Source organism: Amia ocellicauda, chromosome 9 (genome assembly GCF_036373705.1).
Source record: "Amia ocellicauda isolate fAmiCal2 chromosome 9, fAmiCal2.hap1, whole genome shotgun sequence".
NCBI classification, from domain to species: domain Eukaryota; kingdom Metazoa; phylum Chordata; class Actinopteri; order Amiiformes; family Amiidae; genus Amia; species Amia ocellicauda.
The window spans coordinates 18,626,500-18,646,672 of NC_089858.1; the positions used below are offsets into that span (position 1 = coordinate 18,626,500).

At 40.2% G+C, this 20,173-nt stretch overlaps 1 protein-coding gene across 3 annotated transcripts; it reads left to right on the forward strand.

The window, feature by feature from the left end:
- Nucleotides 1-1,339: 1,339 nt before the first annotated feature.
- On the forward strand, nt 1,340-19,971 carry e2f4 (E2F transcription factor 4). 3 transcript variants are annotated; one of them, XM_066713632.1, is made up of 11 exons: nt 1,340-1,428; nt 2,147-2,608; nt 6,593-6,702; nt 6,941-7,102; nt 7,770-7,813; nt 8,049-8,113; nt 8,545-8,833; nt 10,239-10,418; nt 14,714-14,761; nt 14,865-14,909; nt 15,174-19,971. In XM_066713632.1, the coding sequence occupies exons 2-11, from the start codon at nt 2,489-2,491 to the stop codon at nt 15,287-15,289; spliced, it is 1,179 nt and encodes a 392-aa protein (XP_066569729.1). In that variant the 5' UTR covers nt 1,340-1,428; nt 2,147-2,488; the 3' UTR covers nt 15,290-19,971. The 3 variants fall into 3 exon arrangements, with proteins under 3 accessions (XP_066569729.1, XP_066569727.1, XP_066569728.1); XM_066713630.1 differs by having other exon boundaries at nt 1,341-1,428; nt 10,236-10,418; XM_066713631.1 differs by lacking the exon at nt 1,340-1,428 and having other exon boundaries at nt 2,035-2,608; nt 10,236-10,418.
- Nucleotides 19,972-20,173: the final 202 nt, after the last annotated feature.

Sequence of the window (20,173 nt, forward strand, 5' to 3'; positions counted from 1 at the left end):
GCATTGCCTTCCCTTGGGAACTTTTTTTAGTTTCCTCTAAACACTGCAATGGGAGGATTTAGAAAAGGCCCTGCAGAGGGATTTCTACACAGCCATGGAATGCTACTTATATACACAGTGCATCACTCAGTATTAAACAAATACACAAACTTGTTGACTTAGTTGAAGAACAGTGTTTTCTTCAACATTAACTGTGTTGCATACAAGACACGTGGCCAGTAAATCAGAACCAACTTTTTTTACCTGGTCATATGGAAGTATGGCTGGCAGTGCAGTGTTTATTATTTTATAGGTTTAAGTTGTGAGATGCTGAGGGAAGAGGGGTGGCACAGGGAAGGTACAGGCTGCACAGGGCATTGTGGCATAGTGTTTCTGGTGAAAGAAACATATTGCACTTCAACAGCATCATATCAGGAATCATTGCTGTAACATGAAAACAAACAAAACAAGTTTATATTCACTTGGCTGAGCTTTCCCCTAAATCAGTGGTTCCCAACACTGCTCCTGAAGGACCCCCTACCCTGCTGGTTTTTGATCTGTCCAATGTTTCAATTACTTAATTGAACCCTTAACTGAACTAATAATTTCCTAAATTAGAGCCTTTTAATTATTTTAAACAGCAGGGGTTTTAAGTTATCTATAGAAGAGAGAACAGGAGAGGGAATATAAGGAGAGGAATATAAATGCATGATTTATATTCTACAGTAAAGTTTTCAACATGTGCACTGTAAAGATCAGTGATACACTGACAATTATCATAAAGAGCCATTGTTGATAGAAGAAAATAAGAGCTATTCCCTGGAAGGACATGTTGCTCAACAGTCCAAGTTTATTATCAGTGAGAAATTACCCATAGTGCTGACTTGTTCCACACCAGGTGGTGTAGTTGTGCTTATGAAAATGCCAAGGTGTGCTGAAATGAGAATAGTGTACTGGAAGAATCTACTGCTTCCCCTTAGGAAATACAAACTGCCCTTGGCTGTCCTCAGAGAGGCACTAGTTAAAGACAAAATGTGTAAGTAGTCTTGACTGATTCCATTGGAAAGAAGGGCTGAATAATGCTTTAATAAACACCTTAATGTATAAATCTGTTTCTCAGTCTGTGATGGACTTTTCCCCATTGTGTTTTCATCACAGACTTAAAGGTTACTCAATAGATTATATGCAACCCTACTGACAAACATTGGAAATCTATGTAAGAATGAATAAAAATATATAACACTTCGAATTAATGGAAGCCAGTCAATGCGTCTTTCTCTACGCTTTGTTATTTTGCGATGCTCCCTGTGCGCATGTCCGAAATCATTGGTTCGGCTGTCCGGGCAGAATGGCAGTGTGCGTCTCCCAGAGCGCCGAGGCCTGACGGAGCAGGAAGTTTCATTTAAAGAGCAGCAATGCGCTGTTCTTGTTGGAAGATTTCATTGGGAGGTGGGATTTTAAAAACGAAAGAAATTATCTGTGGGAAGTGTTGTTGTTTTTTTATCGCGCTGTACACTAGTTACATGTCGGTTGTAAGGATATATAGATATAGATATAGATATAGATATGCACACACATCTAGTGCACGATTGTGTTGCGTTGTGTGGTTGTATATACATCATGTAAGAAACCGGACAGCTTTCTAATCTATATGTGCCACCTAAAACAGAATGGTTGAAATACCACGACTTGAAAACTAAAGAACTACATATATTTTAAAATGGTGTGCTTTTGCAATATGAACAGGGTAGACAGCTCTGGAAATAATTGAGACCACTGCACATTTTTCTTAAATCAGCATCTCTACATGTATGGCAGCCATTCCATTCCGTTCATATTTGTATTTGGAATTTGGGAGGAATGCTGTCAGTAGTTTATAGAATAAAACACAAATGTTCATTTTACCCAAACACATATAAATGGTAAAACCAGAGAAACTAATAATTTTGCAGTGGTCTCTTATTTTTTTCCAGAGCTGTGTATTACTGGTTGCAAGCTAAATACACCTCGTTTTTGTTCTCAGAGTATTTAGACTACATCACTGTTGGTCTTGTGCATAATTTGGGAACTCTGAATACTCTTTTTTTATTTGTTTTATTTCACATGTATTGGGTATTATTAATGGTTGACAGACCTAAATTATTTTCCCCATTTTGTTGTACCATAGTCATTAGAAAGTGCCCTTTGCAGACGGCCCCTGCGGTTCAAATCGATCCCAGCATGCAGTGCTCCCCTAACGGCTCCATACCATAGACCTCATTGCCGGGTGGCTACAGGCCGAGTGGCTTTTGGAAACTGGGAGCCCCAACCAAACCGGCCCGGACCGAACCGAACCTGCACCAGATCTGAACCGAGACACGATCCCGGGCTGCGGTGTCTCGGGCACTGCTTAGCGTCCGCGCCCGCTGCAGGGCGGTGCTGAGGCCGAGAGCAGATAGGGGACGAGAGCGACCCACCAGAGCCGAATCGAGCCGAGCCAGCGGACCCTCCCTGGACAGACCTGGCTGCCATGGCCGAGCCGCTCCAGGCCCAGACCCCGAGCCGACACGAGAAGAGTCTGGGTCTGCTCACCACCAAGTTTGTGACTTTACTGCAAGAGGCCAAGGACGGAGTACTGGATCTCAAAGTAGTAAGTGTGACCGACTCTTTATTATTGGAGTATATTAAACGGGTTTATTTTACTCAGGTGGGAAGCATTGTTTTTGCTTCTCGGCAACTGTCTATGCAAGTCCCTTGTGTTATACGAGGCCACACGGATGCTGGGGAATCGTGCAGCAAGAAACCCTGATGTTTAGTCCCATACCTAAATGCATCTGTGTTGAGAGGAGACGCTTCTGACAAAGCCACCCATCTCATTTGTTTTGCGGACTTATTGCTGTGCTTCCACGTCCTGCACCGCAGCAAAATAATTCGCAAGCTTAGATGTTAAGACTTGAGCCCATATACTAATTTTGACAGCTTCCCTGTGTGATGCAGATGCGCACAATGTGGTATCGTATTTTCTATTAATTGTTTAGAATATTAGTTCATGCTACGCATAATAGATTGAAATACTACTTACTCGCATTATATAAAGCTCTAAAAACGAAAGCCCATTATCTAGATCATCACTTTTCACTTAAAACTGAATCATGTTGTTGTTTCAAACAACACCATGCTCCTCTCTGGAGTGAATGGGGATTTCCAAGAGTCAGATTTCATTTTCAAGAGAGTGTGTTGGCGTGTGTGCAATTGAATACAGATTGTACACCAAGAAGGTTTTTTTTTCTTTCGGTTTTGAAAGCCTTGTAACTTTAGTTATACTTTATAACAACAATAAATCTAAAAATATCACTGAAGACTAGTATAAGTTCCGGTGCAACAAACTAGCAAAGTGTAGTTGCCCACACCCGGCGGCTTATTTAACTATTTTGTCGCCAGATAACATGTGTAAGAGTATTGTTACTCAAATGCACTGTTACATACCTTTTGGAATTTTAAATATCCACAAAACACCCTTCTTAGCTGGTACCATAATAAATATCTGATGATGCATTAAGACAAACAGAAATGCGATCCAATCCTGATTCTTATATTCTATGTCCTATTGGCATCTGTATTAGAAATAATAATCCATGCAGTTTCTATAAAATTTTCTATACAGCTACACAGTCCTGTCGTAGATGCAGTCTCTCAGTCATTAAGTGATTTTTTCAAATGATTATTATGACTACAATAACATAAGATGCTTTTGTCATTTAACCAGATGTAATAGTCTGTTCTGTATGCTTTTCCTTCTCTGGTCATGTTTGAATTGCAGGTCTGAAATGCTCATTTATCACAGGAGCACTAACAGATTTCTGGCTCATTCAGAGGAGTATGCCAGGGAGCTCCTTCAGTTACACAGCAAGCGTTTCACTTTGACTGTTGTAGTTGGGTAATGATTAACTCTTTGCTGTCTGCGCAACGACTGCAGTGAATAATCGGTTTCCTTTCTGAATACGTGGCTCTGCAATGACCCAGCTCTATCAAGTGTGTCAGTGGTGCAGCAGACAAATCAGCAGTGTGTCCTACAGTGGCTTTTTCCCCCTGGAAAGGGATAAGTGTGGTGTGCACTGAGCACAGCGAGGATAGGCATGCCTGTCACACCTGCACATCTAGCATCACGCTCAGGGGAGAAAGTGGTTTGCAAGGCTGTGCACACATCAGGTTCCTTTGTTTCAGGCTCCAAGGAGATTCACTTTGTGCAGGGCTGTAGGCTTGAAGAGGTTTTCTTGCTTGCTTGAAATCCCCCCCCCCCCCCATCATGCATTTAAGCAAACAGGTGATGATTTTAAACATTGATATGTAACTGACAGAGTGAAAGACCACAGCTGTGCACCACTGAGGCAGGGTCCCATAGTGCAGGCACTGAAGCATCAGCTCTTCAGCCCATGTCCTTTGTGAAAGTCAAAACCAGCCTAAAGCTGTGACATGTGTGATGGTGTCAGTGCATTTGTTATCAGCAACAGAAGGGTGTTTTCTCTTTTTATTATCGCCTAGAATAACATTGTCACATCTTTGTGAGGCGTCCACCTACCATTTTCAACATTCCTGAAGCGGCTGGTGATGAGTCATGTGCCCAGAATCACCAATCCATAGAAATGCCCTGCTTTTCCTGCTGTAAGGGAATCTCACCGTTGTGGGGCATTTGAATTCACTTCCATTTCCATGTTGTTTGAAAAGAATATGCAGCAAAATGGTTGTGACCAATTTATCTTTGACATAAACAGCAGAGTGAAAGACATATTTTAGGGACAAAAGGAAAAGAATAAAACTGAGAAAGGTGTGTTTTTGAGAGAGAGAGGCAGTGTGTGTGTCTGACATGTAAACAAGAGCTGGAAAATGCTATGATTATTCATCTGATTAAATGGAAAGGAATCGTGACCTTCACTGGAGTCCATATTGTAAGCACAGCTCATTTTGGTTGTGGTGAAGCAGCTGGGTGTGCTGTGCCTTGTGTGAACATGGGAATTCTCCAGAAAGAGCATGCCTGTCTGTTGCAGCGTGCTTCCCTGTGGAGAGGGAAGAGCTATTCTAGCGAACTCCATCAACTCGGGGTGGAAGCTAATTGATGGAGCTGATACTTCCAAGCCATGCTCAGTGGAGTACTCTCTCTGACAAGATGTTATCACTGCAGTTTTACCCTCCCACCACAAGTCTTCCCCCATTTAGGAGGATGTGGGTTATTATTCTGAATGGATGGCCTTTAAATTAATCTGGTTACATCTGCTGAGGAAAATTCATTGGTTTTATTTGGGAGTATGCTCGTTTTATATAGTTTTTATTTTGTTTGCATTGCAAAACATGCTTACTTGTAGTTCAAAGAATATGTCTGTCGAAATGTCTCATATCCCATCTGCTTTGTGTTTGTGATTTGGGGAAGTCTGAAGAATTTGACAAATCGGGGTAGTTTTTGAAGGTTGGGAAACTGTTTAAAGATTTAATGATGATGTTCTTGTGACAAGTAAAACGCATTGATTCTAATTCGAGAGGGAGGATGCCACTATACTCCAGGGAGGTATTCACAGTTTAAAAAAATCAAACTGTCTGGATGCACCATTAGAGGTCAATTGGGGTCAGCTGCAACCAAAGGTGATGAATGCACTGCCCAGCTCGTGAAGTTCAAAGCTGTGCAATGGTAGAATGTTTTGACATAGGCTAGGGTTACAAGTAGGAGGGTGAGAAAGCTTATGGTATTCTAGTACCAGTCTGCTCAGAGTATGTTCTCATCTTCATGTCCTAATACAATCAAAGCTGTCACACTCCAAGTTCCACTAGCGCTTTTGGCTGCTGTTGTGCAGAGTGCAGGGTGATCCTCAGAGCGCAGTAATTTCGAGTCGACAGCTTTCATTGCTGCTCCTAGAAAGATTGAGTGTTTTCCTTTGTCAGCAGTACCTAAATGACTGTGTGAATTGCATATATCACCGTCAGTTGAACAGTAAAGGGATGGGCATTAGTCTGATTGTATATGTCTGTCTGTAAAAAGTACTTATTTTTCTACTTTGGCCTAGCCATTTAGAAGATGCAAAAATATTGCCCCCAGCCCCCTTTAATCTCTGTACTGTTTTTGGCCCCCATGTGGAGTGTTGGTGCAACAGCATGATGATCCATCTCTTCAGAGATGAGACACTGGTGTTGGAATTCCCAGAGCCAGAATCCATAGAATCATTTCCCACCAGTTTTTCCTTTTTCTACATTTTGTGCAGTTCTGCCCATAACTGTGCTACTCTTAACTGCTTGTGTTGATGGGTTCTGAGGTGGTAATGCAAGGGGGGTCAGGGGGGCTTCTGCACATATGATACTGTCAGTGACTCAGTCTACTGCTGGATATGCTTCTCTCTTCTAATACAAAACATTTCAGTGGGGGATTTAGTGAAAGTCTTCTGTCTTTCACTTTGATTACTTTGCAGGACAACACAGTTTTCTCAGAGATGCTAATCTGTAGCAGCAAATGGTCGTCAGTGCAAGACTGTTGTCAGCAACATGCAGTGATGTATAGTACTACACAGTGTGGAACCCGTCTGTTTGCTCTTTGACTTTGTTGCTCAGCACTGAGTTCATGTGTGACACCTTCCTCTTCCTATCTCTGTAGGCAGCCGACACCCTCGCAGTCAGGCAGAAGAGGCGCATCTATGACATCACAAACGTTCTGGAAGGGATTGGGCTGATCGAGAAGAAATCCAAGAACAGCATCCAGTGGAAGTGAGTTCTGGGCATATTTCACAGCTAATGAGGAAAAAATATATAAAAGATGCGTATAGATATTCTGTTGTAAAGGTGTCTTTTGGTTTGACAAAATCAAACAACATGCATTGTCTTGAGCTAGACTCAACTGGGAGTGACTGTCCCTTTGTCAGTGTGCCATCATTGTTTATGATGCTGTGGCCCCCTGGAGAGCAGTGCCGCTGACCTGTCCTCTGTGTGTCCTGTGTGTCCTCAGGGGGGTGGGCCCCGGCTGCAACACGCGGGAGATCGCAGACAAGCTGATTGACTTGAAGGCAGAGCTGGAGGAGCTGGACCGGCGGGAGCACGAGCTGGACCAGCAGAAGGTGTGGGTGCAGCAGAGCATCAAGAACGTCACGGACGACACGCAGAACAGCAGATATCCTTTCCCGCACTCCTTGCTGCCTGTCCAACCAAATATTTTTTTGTAATGAGTCAGTGTTTACCAATTTTCGAGAGCTCATGGGTTTAACAAGCTTGTTTAACCTGTTTTTAGCTTTGGACCTCAAGTGCTGGATTTTCAGCACACTGGTCCAGAATTTTCTATAGACTAATCCCCCCAAAAATCCTGCAGTTTGGAACGGCACAGTTTTTCACTCCATAATCATTTTTAGCACTCATCAGTGGAAACCCTTTGACTGACATATTAATACATTGGCATGTACGTGTGGTGTGAATCTTTTAGAAATATCTCGCAATTCTATCTTCTTTTTTGCCTGCTTCCTTAATGTAAATGTAATGTTTTGCGCTAATAATCTAGAACAGGATCACTCTTGAGGTGTACCGTAGTGTTTGAAGTTGTCAAACCTGCTTTGTCACTTTGACTCAAACATAAATAAAACTTCCTTCCTTCTACTCTCATTCCGGATGGATTACTCCTGCGTTATCAGCCTGCTTGTGGCCTGTAGTTTTCTTGCTAAACCAGTGGCAACTGCTCCCCAGGGTTTGCTAGGTGGTTGTCTGAGTCTCTGTGTGCCACCTCCCTGTCTCACTGTGAATGGGCTCTGTCACATTACTCAGCTTCTTGGCCCTTAACAGATGGAAACATTAGCGTATGTTACCCATGAAGACATCTGCGGCTGCTTCCAAGGTAGTTAATTTTTTATTTTTTCCTTCTCTCCCCCCCACTTAGAAACGTTGCCTGATGTTTGATAACTGTCTTGGGACTGCATTATTTTGATGGTGTTGGGTGGTTGAGGTTTAGTGTGAGCAGATGCTAGGGTTTTGAATTACCACTAGAATTTTACAACCTTTGTTTTAATTTAATTTCCCTAAAGTATCCTTGTATGTTTCTACCAAACTGAAACTCTCCCATCTTTTTCTAGGAGATACCCTGTTGGCCATTCGGGCTCCATCAGGCACACAGTTAGAGGTGCCAATACCAGAAGGGGTAGGTCCTCACAGTTTTGCATTAGTGCTTCTATTTACTGTGCTAGGGCACTGCTTTTTTCCTTAATTTTTGAGTGTTTTGTCTGTTTTTACTCTCCCTGTAGCTAGAAATGCATCAACATGAACAATTAAAATTAGAATCAGACGTAACACTTAATCTAGAATGTGCTGGGTGTGCCTTCAGTACAGTCGCTGCTATGAAGTGCAATCGGGACAATTTACAGTTGTGTAATTGATATAATTGATCCTTTGCTATCATTATATCATTGCTTAAGATTTCCAAATTTGGATAAAGCATCTGATCCTTGGCCAAAAAAATTGTTCCTGACAATCATGATACACAACAGTTTGATGTATGGTCATTTTAATGCTAACTGAACTCGTGTGTGTGTGTGTATGTATATATCTGTATATATCTATATCCCTGTGCAGGTCATGAACGGGCAGAAGAAGTACCAGATCCACCTGAAGAGCACGACGGGGCCAATTGAGGTGCTGCTGGTGAACAAGGACACGGCCAGCTCTCCCCCCGTGGTGCTGCCAGTGCCCCCGCCTGATGACTTGTTCCAGAGCCTGCCCACGTCCAGCACACCTGCCACCCCCAAACGTGCCGCCCAGCCCAGCATCCCCCAGCCCCTGCCCTCCGCTCCCCTTCCCGCGCCCGCCAGTCACAGCATCCTGCCCACCACAGCCTCTGCGCCACCTCCAGCTGTCGCTGCCGGTATGTGCTCCTCCCCAATCTCTACTCTCCCCCAGGAAAAATAAAGCCTTGTGTGCGTCGATGTTTGGTTTGTGTGCTTCTCATATCCTCCAGTACAAGGTGGAGCCAGATCTTTGCTGATCTGCTAACCCCCTTGGCACCAAGCTCCAGCGTTCTCCCCCACAGGGACTTGGGTCCGATATGTTTTTACTTTCAGAAACCCTTTGAAATGCCATTCTAGAATGTTAATTTTGGCAGCTATTTAAGATTGTTTGTCTTACTCTTTTGACTAAAATGCTTATAAGTTTGTCACATTTTAGTAATTTAATCTTTCATTAATTTTAGTTAATATTAGTCGATGAAAACTCTTGTCATTTTAGTCTAGTTTTAGTCCATGTATTTGTTTTTTTACTTCATTATCAGCATTATGCATTATGTCTGATTCCAGATGTTTATATCAATTAGTGGTTGTATGCAAAACATAAATGTATTAATTCATTAATTAATTTGAAATGTATTTTAAATCAAGTCACAAACAGCTATTGTAAAATTCATGGTCACAAATTACTGTAATTCAAAGTTACAAGAGCAGTATGGAAGCATATAATGTAATCCAACAGTTGCATGTGTTATTTAGGTCAGAATGCAAATACAATCATCCTATTTGCATTTTTATATTCCAGTATGCATATTCGGTGAAAATATTACGATTTCAAATGGCTTTTGCATTAACATTTAATTTTCAAAGACTTCCCCCGCTGATACACAAACAATTGCATGTTTAAAGTGATATTAAAAGCATAAGCATATTGCTAAGCCCTACTGTAACCCATAGGTGGAGCAGCGCAGAACTGCAATAAGTAGCGCTACACAAATGCGATGTCCGCATGAAGGCATGCATAATTATGATTGGACTCTGAAACCGCTACCTGCCCTCTTAGTCTTGTTGAATTTTCATTTCGTCACATTTTAGTGAACTAAAATTAGAAGGCATTTACTTTTAGTTATCGTTTTTTCCACAGTATAGAAGCAAGATTTTTTTTTGTATTTACAGTATAATCGTAAATCTCAAAACTACTTGCTTCTAAATCTTTTGTAGTCATTTTTGTGTTACTTTAGTATAAATACATGTTAATTTGGATTCATATGTTGTTTTTTTCTGACTTTGTGAACGAAAAGACACAAAGTCGCCAGTTTCCTCATTGGATATAGTTACATTTCAAAATATCACTGTCCTGGTCACAAAAGCAAAGTTTGTGGGGAATAATAGCCATTTTCTATATTTTTGAGGCATAACCGATTAGGAAATAACACTACACAGGTACAAAAAATAAATTAAACTTGGTAATCATTTGTGTTGCTTAGCGACATTTGTTTGCCCTTTACTGAACGTCGTCTCTCTGTGTCCACATTTTCTGAACAGTAGAACCTCCCAGCAACACTCCTAGTGCACTTGACCTCGCCCACCCCACAACAGACACAGCAGCCAGTCAGACGTCATCATTGGACACCCAAGCCCTTCAATCTTCTGCATCATTGGACAGCAGTTCCTCTCTTCCGGCCCCTTCTGTTGTCTTTGAACCTATCAAATCAGATCCTTCAGAATGTAAGTGCTCTGTAGCTATCGAGTAAACCTCTGGAAACTTTGTTTGCTCCAAACCTCACTGTTTGGCAAATAGCCATTGTGTAATCTTATTAAATACTGTACTTTACTAGCTGAGGAAAAGTAATTAATAGGTAGTCCTTAATGACTGTGATAGAAGGCCTGTGTGAACAGAAAGGTCCCTCTCTGAGAAGACTTGTCTATCACAGGAAAGAAATGCTGGGAGACAGGAAGTGGGGTCTTAGGTGCAGTGTGTTCAACATTCAACATCTGTTGAATTCAGGTGTGAAACCGGATATTATATCTTTGTATAGCTCCTCTGGGAAGTTGAGGAGCCCCAGTTCATCTGCTTCCCCTACTCAGAATTCTTGATTACCTGTGTATCTTTTGTGTCTCGCAGAGTTTATGAAAGCTCACACAGTAGAATAGGATGGTGTTCATATTCGGTTTTCTTGTGAAGGTAGTGTAATGTGTTCCCCTAACCACCCTGAGCTGAATTTCATAGCAGCACAGAGCTCCACTGCTCCCCTTCTGTTGCCGTGCAGCTTGTAGAATAGAAGCATCTCTGTAGAAAAGGGCAGGGCAATGCATTGACCTCTAGTGAAAGCCCAAATCAACTGTGGCTGACACACAACCTGGTCAATCTGTTAAATAATGGATTCACCCGCCTTGCAGGAGTAGTTCCAAAAGCAAGAACAGTAGTCCAGGAAAGATTTAGAAGAGTTTTTATGATCAAAGAAGCTTCTGGAGAGAGAAGTAAGAATATGTAATATGTATCTTTACGCTTTCAAACTCGTCTCTGCAACACCAGTAAAACGTGCCCATATTTATATTCTTAATATGATTTATTCTTCTTAATGGACGACTTTACTTGGAGCGAAATACACACTAGTTTGCAGGGTCTAACTTTTGCTATTCAGAAAAGACCAACCTTAAAAGTAAGTGTAACACGTTCGTTCCTAGGTCTTAATTTAACTTGCTTCCTATGTGGATGTTTTCTAAGGAAGAAGGAATGTCTCAGGTCAAGTAGGTTATTCTACAGCTGATGCACGTAAGTGTAGTGGTTGATGTAGGTGTCAGTCGCATGCAAACTTTGAATACGTAATCTACAGTTTCAACATGGAACTCGTCACTGGGTGGGCTCCAGGAGAAACCGGTTTACTTCCTTCTGATCTCCACATTCTTTTATAACTGACCCAACCAGGCCTGAGCAGAAGCGTGGGGCTGCAGTCCTCTGTCAGAAGTCAAGCCTTTTAAGGTTCTTCAGCCTGGTTAACGTCTGATGCGTGCACTCGGGGGCCCTTTTTTTTTTTTTTTTCTCTTTTGGTTGCTGTCTAATCTGTGGTAATTCCCCTCCCACCCCTGAGTCATTCATAACAGTTTAGTTATTAAGTAAGCTTTCCTGCAGCAGGTTCTGAAATGAGTAAGTAGCAAGATCTTTATTAAAATTAATACATAAAGGAAAAAACGTATTTGGCCAGCAATTTCATCCAAATGTACTTGTGTTCCAAACCCAAAACTCAGGAAGGAATTTCATAAAACGTTACATAACCCAAGTGGGGTCGCAAAGCTTTTGAATGTACTATAATGCTACCAGAGGGGAAAATCCTACAATCCTACAAGAGACACCGCAGTGTTTGTAAATGAGGTGAGGAGGCCTAAGAAAGGAACCTGTAGTATCTCTGATTTATATAGACATTTCACTGAGTTGCTGCAGTCTTTTTAACATTGGGACAATTTGGCATCCCATAAGTCCCAACACGACTGAAGCTAAACAGTGTTTTGGATTAATAATAATCCTACATTCATACACAGATAGTTAATTTAGCACTAGACAGGTGGCATGAGGAGATAACTGGTTAGATTTATGCTTTGAATGTACAGTCTTTCTGCTTTCCTGTGTGTCAAAGAGGGTAATGGTTGTGGGGGAAGTGGGGGGTTGGCAGGGGGGCTGGGGGTAAGGCAGGCACCCCAGCTGGCATCTGGGGAGTAGTTCCAACGGTCACACTGACTTCTGCCCTGGGGAGACACTTTCTGGGTATTCCGGAAATACAGGAAGGCCGTTGTTTCCTGCAGGAACCAGGCAGCTGCAAGTGTGTGTCTGTACAGTGAGACAATGTTGAAAGGTTTACTGTACATTTACAACACAGTCTGCTCTGTTTTTAAAATTTTACAGTGGCTGTAAAAATTTAGCTTCGAGTCTTTTCAAATATATATTTTCAATGTACATTATATATTATTAATTTATATATAAGCTATATGTGTGTGTGTGTGTGTGTGTGTGTGTGTGTATATATATATATATATATATATATATATATATATATATATATATATATATATATATATATATATATATATATACACACACACACTTTTTTTTTTTTTTTTTTACTGTTGTATGGAATGATGACTGTTAGCATGCGTCTGAATGTTGCAGCAGATAAAAATACCTTATGTGGTAATCCAGCTTCTTTAGGGGAGAGAGTGCCATATGGGAGCTACTGAAATGACTAAAGTCTGTGCATAAAATTAAGTACTTTTTTTTTTTTTAATTAAGTACTATTTTTTTTATTTGGAAAATGCTGTTAAACTTACTTAGAACCACAGGCGCTTTAAGAGCTCTAGAGCTCTGATGACAGTCTTGAAAAGTGAGCGCGTTCCTGACTGAGTGTGATATTTGTACTTTTTGGAGAGATTAAACTGCAGCTTTGCTTCATTGCTACATGCTACAACAGTAGTTTTCCCAGGGGCTAATTAATATTGTGATAGTTTCTCTCCTTGGACTCTCCTGGTCTGTGCATTGTTTAATCCAGCTCAGTGGACACTTGCCCACCTGAGGTTTCTGTGTTCATGTGTGCTTGTTTGTGTGTGTTGTGTACATGTCTGTGTAAGTATGCTGCTTATCCGTCTATTGGCAGTCAGTCAGACACACTACAAAGATGGCAGCAATCTACCTCAATGAGATATTTACGAAAAAAGGCAGTAATGTCACCTCAGTGATATGAAAATGGTCTGGTTTTATGAAGTTCGACTTCGAGCAAACCACTGTGATGTAGAAATTAAATAAAAGTGGCAGTATGATAAACCTATTCCAGCACCTGTAATAGAAACATGCATCGAATGGGAGCAAATTGTGGCATTGCGAGATGCAAATGCTAGCTCCTGTCCCACTCACAAACCCCCTGCTAAAAGGCAGCTAACATTAGCTGCTTAATTTTCCATTGTCATCCCATATGACGAGAAGGGGCCTCCGTGGACGGAAATTAAAGACGCAGTGACTTTTCAATAGTGCAAAAGATATGGTCCACATCTACACAAGTGCCCCTTCAGAGAGGGTCTTCAGTACAGGTGTGAAAATTGTAATATGCCACAGGGCATGCCTCAAGCCAGAGGCAAGAGACAGGCTTGTTCTCCTCACAACCAAACTAAGGGAAACTAAAGGAACATTGTTCTGAAGGAACATTGTTCAGAAATGTTCTTATGTTGCTAATAGTTTTTTTTTAAATTAGGGATAGCATACTAGAGGCATTTCATCAATTTTATTAAAGAAAAAAGTGTACACAATGATGACAGCCTTGCAGGAGGTGCTGTGCTTATGTTATTCTTACACAACTGTTATTGCACATGAGGGCGTAGTTGATACAGAAGACAAGTGCTTATTTATTTTTTTTATACATAAAATACATATGTTTGAATATGTCTTGGTCATTTTTAATTTGTTTTAGAGAAACTAAATCATCCATAAATTTGGAAAAAGTAGAGATTTTTATTTTTAGGCAATTTCGCACAGACCTAGTTTTTAAGGTAGGTTGTATTTGTTTGCAGTGTGCATGGAAAGCAAAGTTATTAATTCACAGTCAAGAATTTGTTGACAAAAATGTATGATTCCTATCACAGTAGTACCTACTTATTCTTTACAGATTTTAAATGTAGTTAAAGATTTTTGAATATTCAGTCGTCCTTGACCAAAGGAAGCTTTCCACTCCTCCTTCAGAGCCTTAATATTCTGGGCCGTTAACTTCATCAGTAGACGTCTCAATTCAGGGGGGTTCCAAGCCAATTCTGACTCATTCTAAAGTTGTTGTTTTTTTTGTCATCCTTGAAATAAAAGGGATTAAAGTTGAAACAAACACTTAGAGCTGCAATTCAGTCACTGAACCAATAGATTACAAACTAAGCCGCTACTACCATCTGCTGATTGTCTGCATGAACTGCATAAGCAATAAGAAATGCAATGCAAGTCTTATAACAGCAATTGATCATGTATGGTAATGTTTTTTTGCTTTTCTTTCCAGTGTTGGATTTCCCTAAAGACTTTCCAGAAATGTTTGACCCCACAAAAGGTATGACCTTAATATGCATGTACTGTATTTTATAATATACTCTATAGCCTCCATTTAAATAGAAATATTATCATTAACATTTCCCCCCCCCCCCCCCTCACAGAATGTATTGGTGCAGACCTGCTTGAAGAGCTGATGTCTTCAGAAGGTGTGTTTCTCTAACTGAACTTATACATATTTTGTCATGTCTAGGTTTCTCAATAAAAGAGAAAAAAAAATGAATTGCCTTCAAAGTTACACTGTGTAATTAAGTTACAGGTGTATGAAACCTCAGCAATACATTAAACAAATAATGTTAAATAATCTACTGCCTGGGAATGAGCCCTTGGCCCTTGAAGATGCATTTGACTCTTGATATTGCATTATGGTTTTGTGCCCGTGTGCGTGATGTGTGATATCTCCTCTTTTGCAGTCTTCTCACCACTGCTACGGCTCTCCCCTCCCCCCGGCGACCACGATTACGTCTACAACCTGGACGAAAGTGAAGGCCTCTGTGACCTGTTTGATGTCCCCATCCTTAACCTTTGACCCCTGAACTTTGCCACTGGGCGCTTTGTGAATAGGGACTTTACAGAAACAAATATTTTTACCCTTTTTTTGCGAGAGAGAAAAAAAATAAGAATTTTCATCTATTTTTGGATCCTTCTTTGTTATAAGCTGTTTCGAGGACAGTTTTTATTTCGTTTTTTGCCCCCTTTTACAAATTTCCTGGACATGGACAATACCAATTTCATCTGAAAAAGAAGATCCCTGTGTGTGTGTGTGAGCTTGCAGTTACAGAAGTGGCTTCAAGGAAGAAACGCATTCTTCTTGGTCCTATAGCTTTAAAAACTGTTGTATCACCCACTTGTGGACTTTTTTTGTTATATATTTTTTGGCAGTTTGTTTAAACAGACTACATGGGAAAGTATATTAACTTAAGGAATTTGTATTTAAGTTTTGGACAAGACTTGGCAGCATGGTGAAGAAATCCATCAGAGACACCAGTGTACCACCTGCAGGCTTTAAAGGAAGCTGTGGCTTGTTGCCTCTTTTTTGTTTGTTTGTTTGTTCTCCCTCTTTCTTGTCAGGAATAAAATGAAAGCAGGAAGAATGCATTGGCAGCTGGAACTGAGCCGGTCTAAGAGTCCTTACTCCAGCAGGTGTCGCTGCAGCCCCAGTCTTGTTTTCTGGACACTTACTGAAATGGAGCAGCTGCACGGTGGCATGGTCTCACTGCTGTGACTCAAAACATGCGGCCGTCCAACCCCCATAACTCAGTCCCTCCCCTTCTGTGGATCCAGACTCTAAGCCACAAATACAGTATCTTTTTTTTGTTTTTTGTTTTTTTTGTTTTGCTTTTTTTAAGCTGCATCAGCTTGGGTTGCTTTTCTGTCAGTCTTGCTTTATAGAGATTCTCCCTCTCAGTTAAGGACAGTACTGAACAGGTGTAATTATTCTCACTTTCTCATTAAAACAAGAGACTGCTTTGTGTGTCCTGTGAATATAAAAATGAGAACACTTATAAAGAAATCCTTTTTGGAGAACTGAGAGATTGTTCCTGGCTTTTAGTGAATCCACCAGGCCAGTCAGTAACGTTATGGATGAGGGCCTGCACATGCTTTTATCTGTTTAGTACAAAATAACTTCATTACAGCCACAAGTCATGAACAATATATGTACACACTGTTCGCATCCCCTGTTTGTCAATGTTTCTGTTCTGTGAATAGTAATAATTGATGTATACAAAAATCAGTCCTATATATATATATATGTATGTGTGTGTGTGTATGTATGTATATATATATGTATATATATGTATATGTATGTATATATATATATATATATATATATATGTATATATGTATATATATATATATAATGTATGTGTGTGTGTATATCTTTTCAATTTGAAATGGAAAATAAGGAAAATACAAAACAAATCCATCAAGTTTTTTTTACGTTCAGCTTGGTTGAAGTTGAGCTCAGTCCATAGTGAAATTGAGAACCCGTACATATTTTTTCACTGGTGGTGATATTGTGAATGAAATCATTTTGCATTGTATAACCATAGGCATGTGCAAAGCTGGGTTTATAATGTGAAATGGACAGATTGTTGTAGGTCAATGGAAGGGAACTATCTGAATTGCTAATGGTTGCTTCTGGCTCTGTTCTCCTGAGTGGCTTTGGGAAGGCCCCACTGTAAAATGGCTCTTAGAATAAGCGAACACCAAAAATGCTGGTCCCATATATTATGTGTATATAACATCATGTGCTATTGCTTAGGCATGACCAGTCAACTGGAATGCAATAGTGGCAGCAACCAAAAGGCACAAGAGGTGGGGGGAGGGTATGTGACCACAGACACAGAGAGTAGGTGTCCTGACAGCAGACCCTGTGAGAGGAATGATAGCATTGGATGAAAGGGGGTGGGCTGACAAACAGAGTGAAGTGCTCTTGGGTCTGTAAAGCGAATAGAAGACTTGCTAATGATCAGGGTCCGAGCTATCCTGCCAGCCATCACTCACCCTGTCGTAGCATGTAGCATGTTAAGATCCGTCCTCTCTTCAGAAGCCCTGAGAGACTGATATTCGTGCCATTAAACTCAAACTTGAAATGTTCTCCTCGCCTGTCAAAAGCTTTCCAGTTCAATTGGGCCTTTGTCACTTTTTCTTGCTGCAGTACTGCAACCAGTGAATACATTCTCCCCTATCACACACACACACACACACACACGCATCACATGTCCTGAATTCAGCCCTCTTCCTTGCATAAAGGAAGCTGTGTGTATATAGATAAGTGCATACATGGTTATGGTGCATGTGTGCTAAATATATTATGTTCCTGTACAGTATGCTCAGAAATCTTGCTGAATACTTTTTGGCCATGCTGCTGCAAACCAATTATAGTGACCAAAATCTGTTTTGTTTTTTTCCAGTCAACATCACTACTTTTTAATGTTGATATTCTTTCATAAACTGATTTTCTCCAGATTGTTAATTGACAAAAAAGAGAACAGAAACTCTGAGCTACAGCACAATAGATTAATCCAACAGATTGGCATACATCCCTTTTTCAATTTCAAATTTTACCTTAAGACTTGTCATAGAAAATAATTTCTATGGTGACACTATGTGCACTTATGGTTTGTGCAGTGACTGTAAAGAGAGGAAAAAAAAGTTAAATTGGTAATGTTTATTTTATGTATAACAGCAAATTGGAAGTTTAGCATGTTTAGACCCCTGTTAGTTATGTGGGAAGCAATATATATTTGTGTACATATATTTTCATCTTTTTGCAAGCCTATTTTTATTTTACCTTTATCATTCAAAGCACTATAGTTTCTAGTTGCCATGTCTGTTTTTGAAAAGACTGTGAGTTATGTGACAGAAATTGTGCCAAATAGAAGTGTAGCAGACAGTGTTGATTCTTTTTTGTTCATGTCATGCTACTCATTTTGTGACGTGGGGGTGGGTGACAGAGCCAAACAAGGCTGTCTGCCCAGCCTTCAAAAGAGTTTGCTTTAATGGTACAGACAGAAGGTCAGAGTTGTTCAGGGAAGGGACCTGAACTCAATTCCATTTGGTTAGAAGGGCGCGATAACCAAGCCGAGTGAGTTGGAGACCCAGCTGAAAGGGGTTTCGTTCCTTTAAGCCTGTCCGGTTAGCCATTTGCCACTATATTACATGTGCCCTTATATTTCTTTACTTCCAATGTCAGGGTTGCATCTGTGATGTGGGAATATTTTTTTATTTTAGCCCGTAGGCTTCTAAAATCCTATCTAAAAGTCCCTCTCCATACAGAATACTATTTTTATTTTTTTAAACATATCATTATCTCTCTCATTATCACAGGGAACAAAATTATAAATCTGAATGAGCACCCAAGGGGGATCCCAGTTTGCGATGTTTCATTAGGCTTTTTCTAATCTCTTGGATTCCTGTTGGTAAATCAGCCAGGCTGGTTTACCAGTACAGTGATGCATATTATAAGCTGAGAACTGTGTGTAATGTATCAACCGTTTTGATTTGTTTTCCTTTATATTTTCCTTTATATCTTGTGGTCCACCTGTGCAACCTCTGTCTAGCATTAGAGCAAGTCGGATTGCTAGACTGACACTTGTTTATTCCTTCAATATACTGCTGTGCCTAAGTGTGGAGCCATTCTCTCCAGTGCACTTCAGTGTTCAGCGCCCATCTTGCCAGCCAACTGCATTGCATTGAAAACAAACTTGTACTTGTAAATGTCTGGTATACTGTACATGTGTTTTGTTTGTGTTTGAACCAATTACACCTTATACTTCATAGACTGCTATATTTCTGGAAGCAAAACTTGAACAAACAGTTTTTTTTTTTTTTTTTTTTTTAAGTGCTGGGAAGGGTGACAGGTTGTCTTGTGGGGTAGAACTGCCTTTTTTTTTTTCTTTGTCTTAATCAGTAAGACATTTTTGATTTGTTTTTTCAAAGTTTTCTGTATATACTGCCTAATGTATGCTTAATTTCCAAGTCAGGTTTATCCGTTTTAAAAACAATTTGTTCAAATGACTTTGTGTGTGTGTGTGTGAGAGAGAGAGTGAGAGTGTGAGTGTCTGCATACAGAAGTGGTCTTGACTGTCTTGTGAGGGAGTATTAATAAGGTGTTCTCATGAAATATCAATCCCTTGAGAGTCCTAAAGTATTTTTAATTGCACCTACCTGCTTCTCAGTTGCCGTAGTCCTAATTAAAAAAAACTAGGTTCATGATTGTTTCTGTAAATACTACTGTATCATCTGTTTACTATTTTGGCTAGTATCCCTTTTTTTAAGTGTGTGTGTGGTACCCATCCATGGTTATCATGCCTATGTGCATTTTAAACACCTAGGTGAATTCATACTTTTTTGTGTTTATGCCATTTAATAAGATACTGTTCTGTTTATATACAGTAAGCATTTATTTTTATATTTGAGGAATATACAGCATATATAAATAACTTCCATAGGTAGCACCAAGTCATCTCAATATAGCACTTTACAAAAGCAAACCAGCTACACCTCCAGCACTGGTGGGGTACAGTCAGTACACTGAAGCCTTCAGTGTCCAGGGAAATCTTTTTTTTGTTTTATGTTTTTGTTTATTCTTCAAAGGTGAGTTTGTAGAGGCTAAAGTATGTAAATTAATTTTGTAACAAACTGGTTCGCTACGGCTATAGTTATTCCCCTTACTATGAAATGAAATAAATTTTTAAAAATTTAGATTAGTTTGTGTGTTGTTTCCTGGCCTGTTTGTGTATGCTCTTGATGTCAGCAATAACGTCCTGTTTTCTCCCTTGGTTTTGGTCCTTTTGAAAGCTGGTGAAGTTGATCGAGCTCTTCAGACCAGACCCATAAGACTAATAAGCTAATAATCCACAAAATAAGTGCACAAATCCAATGCAATAAAAAATATCCTTCATGT